This window comes from Ailuropoda melanoleuca, chromosome 7 (genome assembly GCF_002007445.2).
Source record: "Ailuropoda melanoleuca isolate Jingjing chromosome 7, ASM200744v2, whole genome shotgun sequence".
NCBI classification, from domain to species: domain Eukaryota; kingdom Metazoa; phylum Chordata; class Mammalia; order Carnivora; family Ursidae; genus Ailuropoda; species Ailuropoda melanoleuca.
Window position 1 is genome coordinate 23,221,574 of NC_048224.1, and position 7,838 is coordinate 23,229,411.

The 7,838-nt window shown below is 40.7% G+C and overlaps 1 protein-coding gene across 1 annotated transcript; it reads left to right on the top strand.

The window, feature by feature from the left end:
• The first annotated feature begins 248 nt into the window (after positions 1–248).
• Positions 249–2,485, top strand: TMEM215 (transmembrane protein 215). The gene is made up of 2 exons (XM_034663701.1): positions 249–581; positions 834–2,485. The coding sequence occupies exon 2, from the start codon at positions 892–894 to the stop codon at positions 1,594–1,596; it is 705 nt and encodes a 234-aa protein (XP_034519592.1). The 5' UTR covers positions 249–581; positions 834–891; the 3' UTR covers positions 1,597–2,485.
• Positions 2,486–7,838: the final 5,353 nt, after the last annotated feature.

Below are 7,838 nucleotides of genomic sequence, written 5' to 3' on the forward strand. Positions count from 1 at the left end.
ACTCGGAGTCCAGGCTGCCCCGTGGGCAAACCGACCCGTGTTCCGCTCTCCGGCCAACGGCAGCCTCGCACCCCCAGATCCTCCCCAAGCACGGAGGCAGTTGCAGCTGCCCTCCTGGGAGGCGGCGAACGATCCCCAGCTGCTCCAAGAACCCCGACTGGACCCTGGGCAACCTCTTCTGCCCGGGTGGCTCTCCCCGGGGTCTGAAACCCTCGCGCCCCCGCGCGTCCTTCTTTGTTTCTGAGCTTGCTCTGAAAGTGATGTAACGAGGCCAGACTCGCGCGCTGCTTTCCCTCTTTCCCAGACTAAGTCCTTCCTCCCTCCAGCACCCGGCGCTCTGCGCGCGGAGCCCGGCGCTAGGCTGTGCCTCCACTCCACTCCCAGAGCTCTGGAGACCGACGGGCACTGTTAAGAAAGACGCGCTCCCACGTCCCACCTCCTGGATGCAGACTCAGTGGGGAAAGCGAGACTTTCCTTCCAGAAACAAGGGAGAGAGCCGAGGGAACAGCTGTTGTGGAGGTTTTTAAGGAGACTCAGACTGGCTTCTTTCCCTGCTCCTGGGAGACGGCAGGAATCCTCAGGTACCTCAGTGACCCAGTCGATGGATGTTTATATGAAAGAGACAGAGGCAGTAAGAGAGAGACAGAGAGAGAGAGAGAGGGAGAGAGAGAGAAACAGAGGAAGAAAGAGAGACCCAGAGACCGTGATTGACAGACAAGTGGAGAGAAACAACGAGTAAGAGAGATAGAGAGTTGGTGGGTGGGAAATTGACTTCGGGGTTTTTTTTCTGTCTTTTTTTTTTTTTTAACCCACTGTGGTTTTGCCTCTGACAGAAGAGAGAACCGCTGCTCCTTAGCCAGTAAGCAGCCCCCAATCTGGATGGAGTGAAAGATGCGGCCTGATGACATAAACCCGAGGACTGGGCTGGTGGTGGCCCTGGTCAGTGTCTTTCTTGTCTTTGGCTTCATGTTCACCGTCTCTGGGATGAAAGGAGAGACTCTGGGAAACATCCCCCTCCTGGCCATCGGGCCAGCCATCTGCCTACCAGGCATCGCGGCCATTGCCCTGGCCAGGAAAACCGAGGGATGCACCAAGTGGCCTGAAAATGAGCTGCTGTGGGTCCGCAAGTTGCCCTGCTTCCGGAAACCCAAGGACAAGGAGGTGGTGGAACTGCTGAGGACCCCTTCAGACCTGGAGTCAGGCAAGGGAAGCTCAGATGAGCTGGCTAAGAAGGCGGGCCTCAGGGGGAAGCCCCCCTGCCAAGGGCAGACAGAGGTGCCTATGGCCAGTTCCATCATCACCCCCACACCCATGGAAGGAGAACGCCAGAGCCTGGTCCAGAGCGGGCATCAGGAGGAGACATCCAGATACCTAGATGGCTACTGTCCTTCAGGCAGTTCCCTTGCCTACAGTGCCTTGGATGCCAAGTGCTCAGCCTGGGACAGATCTGACTGCCCAGAGCCTGAGGACAGCATCTTCTTTGTGCCCCAGGACAGTATCATCGTTTGCTCCTACAAGCAGAACAGTCCCTATGACAGATACTGTTGTTACATCAATCAGAGCCAAGGCAGGTGGGACCACGAGACAATAGTCTAAGCTTTGCATACAAGAGTCGCTGTGTTGATAGAAACGACTACACTCAGCTTCCAGGGGAAGGAAACTGCCCTGCTCCAACAGCTTTCAAACTGTTAGGAATTGACTTGGTATGTGATGGGTGTGCAAGCCTCGGGTGCCTGAGAGCCATGTAAATAGGCATGTAGGGGACACATTTTAAGGAAGGGTGATGAGTGTTAAGGGCACTGGAAGAGGCAATGGGTAGGAGAGGAAGCAGTTCCAATTGCTTTTTTAACAAACCATGTTGGATGTTTTGTAAAATAACCCAGAAAGTGCTACTCAGCACCTGCTAAAAGCAAGATAAATCTAGTGTGGGCTGCAGATATCAGGCATGAAATGATACATGGGCTTGCCATAGGGAAACTGAGCTGCTTTCAATCTGAATAAATTGAAAGGCAAAAAATTTAGTGCTTTATTGTATGAAATGATTTTTATCTGGTGAAAGCTTTTCACACTTATTATTTGCTGAAAGCAAAAAAGTTAAGATAGAAAAGCTACTCCTTCCTTAGGTGGGATGGTTTTTGGAGAAAGGGGAGTTAAAGGCAGTTGAATTATGTAATTGAATTTTATGATATAATCCTCTGACAAGATCAGAGATTTCAAATAAAGTAAAATAAGTGTGACAAGCTAGGTAAAAAACTAACATTTTTAGATGGCTATGTTACTTCTTAAACTTTCATTTAAATTGATTTACTGTGTCTATATCTTAAGTGTTTTTTAATATTTACTATCATTCATGTATAATTTCCTCATCAGGTGCAAAATGACTTGATGTAATATTTTCATAGATTAGAATTTGTGTTCATCAAGTCAAAATGGGTTTTACATATGTATACAAGTATCTTTAATATTTCTGGGAGTTCTGGTAGTAATTATTCCTATATGCCTTTTAAAATCTGAAAACTATGAAGTCAATACATTAGTCTTGAAATTTATGGAGAATTTGCATAAAAGACAATGGTTAAACTTCTGGAAGTGTCATTATTTGTACATTTATTCAACATTCCCAAAGACTATAAATGCCAATGAAATAAGAGTTAATCTACTAGATTTAACTGAAGCTTGGTTTTTATTAAGTTCACCTAATCAGTGAGCATTGCATGACAAAGATCTGCTTTATTTCATACTTAATTTTTTGCTGCTGAGGGGAAAAAGCACAATGGGATCCTAAAATGTATTTTCTATTTCACTTGCTTAACTGAAATAGACAAGAGGGCAATCAGCCAGAATACCATTCAGTCCCTGATGAAGAGAAATATTGAATTATATAGAGAAATCATTGTATATTTCATCTCGAAGATCAGAATATTTTGCATCCTCAAAGAATGATGATTTATTTTCAGTGATCAGGTAGTTCCAGCCACTTTCTCCCAAAGGGGGAATTTAGGACAAAAATTTTAGCCATACCCCTTTTGTATATTTCAGGTCCAATTCTGCAAGTCTTTAAGTGCAGCAATCATTCAGTCTTAAGAATCATGCCCTTAAAAATCACAATTTCCAAACCAAGTTCAACATCAAAAGAGTATGATTTTTTTTTAGTAGGGCTTAAATGTCAGAAAATGAGATGTGTGATTCTGAGCAAATTTTATCTTCTTGTACCTCAGTTCTCACTCCTCAGAAATCAGGGAGGAGTGGGACTGACTTACACTAGAGTATGTCTATCGTTCATTCCCAGTTTGAATATTCTATGGCATCATGTCAAAGACACTTTATATAATGCCAGGGAATGAGATACAGCAAAATGCATGCCAAAGTTATGCAATTCATGATAAAAATTATATGACATGGATTGAATTCTTACTACTACTCAAAAGAATTTTGTTGATGTATGAAAGCAGATTTGTTTTATTGCCAAATATTATTTACTCAACATATACATTTCTGGAAATAAAATGAAGATGTTAACTAAGGATAAATTTTTTTTTATATTGGTATAGCCCCCAAATAATCCAATAATTGCAATAAATGTAATTTACTTTGGATTTGGCATGGAGGGAAAATAGTTTCCTAAAATCACAATACCTCTTAATAATTCTAGGGCATTTTGAAAGAGGAAAATCATGTTTCAATGAAGATGAGAATTATTGGATAACTCTTAGGAATAAAAACTTCTAATTTGAACAAAAAAGCCCTTCTAATCTGCTTGCCATTTGTGGACATCTTCAAAGATGAAGAGATAGCAAGATAGCAGAGAGAGATGTTCACAAAGACTCAGCAAATCCTATACAGGGTCTGAAAAAAGATGCTTGCAGTGTTAGGTATGGTTTAAGGTGTGGAAAAGTTACTTTTTGATTTCTTGGAATCAGCTCAAACCCCATGATATCACACATACACATACACACACACTCCAATGTCCAAATCCAAAGTTAATTACTAGTTTAGAAATCTAAGGTATTTTATCACATTTTCAAGTTCTATTTCAAAAGAAACTTACTTCAGTCTTCTTCTTCCAACCACCTACTTAAGATACTTAAGGTATCTAAATATGCTCTTGAGGGAATTTTCTGCAGTGCTAAAATAATGGTTTGCAAATGTTGACTGGATGGCTTAACTTTGACCAGAAAGAATAAAATGTGTGATTGTGTGTGTGCATTTTTTTTAACATCTCATAATAGGTAACCCCCTCCTAATATAAAGCAAGGTAGCCTAGTGCCCCAAATCAACAATCGTTAAGTACTATTCCATTCTGTTAAACAGAGGTGGAAGAGAGGGAAAACAAGGTGAGAAAACTGTCTGAGCTTGTTAGAAGAAAACAGCAGCTCATTCTAGTCAACAGTTTTCGCAAATTGTTAATATTAACATAATAGACAGAAGGACTATTCCCTGTCCATTAAGAGCTTTCAGACAGACATAAATCAAAGTAGGTACTAGTTATTTTTTTACTTGCTCTTAATCCAAATAGTCGTTTCAACTTGATTTTAAATACTCATTTTATTTTTGAAATTATTTCTATTGACTTTTTCTTGTTCAATATTCCTATCTATTATGCTCATGGGTTTTCTAAACTGCTTCTTGACTTTAAAGTGTGAATTCAGCCAAGATACCCAAGCTGGAACACATTTAGACAACTGTTTCAAGATTTAGTTTCTATTACAATCATGACGAACAAAATCCGTATATATTTAAGTTCAGACTCTCTTTCAAACCCTACTAATCAGGTCCTTTGGAAATGTTTTCAATACTATGGGTCTTAATACCCACTGAGCTGGCACACAAAGGGAAGGAAGATTCATTCTTTTAAATGCTTTTCCCTTTTGTAATATCCAACCTCCATTTATTTATTAAGATCTCCCCTCTGCACCTATAGCATCATTTACTTGGTAAATTCACTTTTATTATTACTTTATAACATTAAAGAAAAATTTTTGAAAATCCACAGCCCCACTATCCTAACAGAAATACTGTATTTCCATTTCAGCATATCATCCTCCAGGACTCCCCCACATGCACCTTAAATATTATAATTGTGTGTTTTTCTTTTCTCTTTTATTTATATGCCAAGTATGTTTTCATGTTTCTATGCAGTGTTCTTGATTACCATTTAACAATTGTGTAATATGCCATTTTTGAGATGTACCATAATTTAACATGCCATTCCTCATTGCTAGCCAGATAACATGTTTTATGGATGGTTTTATATGGTTTTTTTTCTATTCTTAGTAACACAGCTACATTATTTGTCATTTGCCCTAAGAGGTGAATATTTACAGTCAAAAAGCTGTCTCCTTATAGATGAGAGTAAGGGGGCAGAAATGTGTACATGGATCAAACACTTGACATTATTGGTTTTCTCTTGACTCATAGGCAAGACATAGGGTAAGAGACAAAATAATGCTTCCACAAAAAGGTCCCCCTTTTCAGACCAGAGCCAGTATTTTTAAGAATAAGATGAGATGGAGCCCATATTTTTAAGAGTAAGATGGAACATTTCCCCAGTTAAGATACACTAGTTTATATCTCAAAATCAGTTTACAGTGGTGTCAATCTTCAAGAGCATAATGTTGAACAAGCAAAATGAAAAATAGATGTAGACAATAATTATAATATTTCAAAAGCACTTTCTTAAAATATCTCATTATTTACTTTATAATATATTTAATATGTATGTATATTGTTACCTATCAGCAACTTAAAAATGAACTGGAATTTCAGGAATTCAACAGACTTTACCTATGAATTTTCTGTTTCTTTCTCAATGGAAAAAATGAACTGAAGATGGAATTATGGACAAATGCTCGGCTCAACAAGATATCTTAATAAAGAACTGAATCCCATTCAGCTTCTTGTCCAAATAACACAAAATCATGAAAACACCACTGAATCATGTCCTTGATTTCTCACAAACTACCACAGGCTCCTCACTCCATGAACACCCCAAAGAAAGAAGTTTATACATGACACTGTCCAGATACAAATAGGTAGACATTGATATCAGATCTCCACGATCTTTTGCAAATTTTTCCTGGGCCTGACCCTTCTTAGAGATCCTTTCTTTGTCTTTCCCTTTATTCCTCCTCCTAATTGCATGTTACAGCCTGCAGACATGGTATCCTCAATGGCAGCACAAGGCTTTACATGCTTTATCCACAACAAGGTACAGTGTTACAGAATGGGCCAGTTACAAAACAGGGCAGAAAGCTATTAAAATGTCTCTCTGACAAATATATCCCAAGAAAGTTAAATATAACAAATATATTTGCAATTCATCACTTTCTTACTCTTTATGGTAATAAATGATTAAATATGAGACAACCCCTCAGTCTGAAACCAGACCACATTTGTTTCGAAAAAAATAGGCTTTTGAACATCACTGCCTGTAATTCAACATGAAAAGTATGGACATATCTTCTCTGTGAGCGGTTAGACCATCAGACCAACTCAAAAGGGCCCGCCTGCCCCTGTGCTCTTCACCCCGCCTCCCATCCTCTGCAGCAGCTTCTTGCCTGTGCCCTGATTGTGCCCTGCAGCTCACCACCCTGAGCCTTCATCCCATCATTTTCTCTGCCTCACATGTCCACCCTGTCTTCACCCGTCTGCTGGTTAAGGCCCTAACATCTTTTAGGCAGCAGTTACCACATCTTCCAGTCTTTTAGATTTTCCCCCTCAGAACTAATAATACTTCTACTATTCTCTGGCCTGACAGCACCGCCACCATTATCATCGCACATTATTAGCTGAGGGTGTGTCTGTCTCTCCAACTGCAGCGTGAGCTCTTGGAAGGCAGGGGCCACATTTTATTCATCCTCCACGCCACCCCCTCCACACTTTGCCCTGCTCAGTGAAAACGCTAAATTGCACCACTTGGGTCACTCTCACAACCTTCCTTCTTCCACTTTCTCACAAGAAAAAAATATCTACCTTCTTGATTTGAACTAGATTAAATTGAATATAGTCAGCAAAAACGTGGGTTAAAATAGGCTTCTGTGGGTTGGGACCCTAACTTTTATTTAGCATATTGTTTCTTCAGGGAAACCACATCTTACATAACAAGGAGAAGAAAGAAATAAACCACTCCAGAATATTTTCTCCTCCCTCCCTGACTGACCTAACTCCTACTCCCTTCCTCTCTCCATGAGTCAGTGACCATACTACACATACAACAGGAACTGGTGGTTCTAGAAGCACTTGACAGCCAAGTTTTTGAATTCCTGACCAGAAAGAAGGCAAATCAATCTACTCAGGTTAACCCTGTAAGTAGGTCAACAGAATATAATTTGCCAGCCTGGCTATTGTCCTCCCATTATGCTTCCATCCGATAATGCAAACAGGACTTTCCAGGCCACCTGGGTATTCCCTCAGGATGCTCTCAGGGGGCTGAGTGGCAGACCCTCATCCCCCACCCCCAGTGAAGCTTTTCTTCTCCACAAAGTCTGTGAGATGCTCAGAGACTGGTTTGTGGTTCAGAGAAGGCTCTGGCTTGTTCTGGAACAAGATGATGGCATTGCTCAGCAATTCTCCTGAGTTGTATTTGAGGCCAGTCTTAATAAACTTCAGGCTCATGTAACTGGTCCTGTAAATTTCCCAAACTATCTGACTGAGTGAAAGTGGCATTTATTTGAGTAACTCTTTTTCTTGACCATGGCAACTATCAGGTTCTCCTTCAGCAATAGCAAGAAGGACCTCATTTGAGTATGAGTGGGGAAGGGGATAGCAAAGGGAGAATGTGATTCATATGGAATTGTCAATACAGGGAGAAGAGCCAATAATCCCTCATTAAGCCAGTC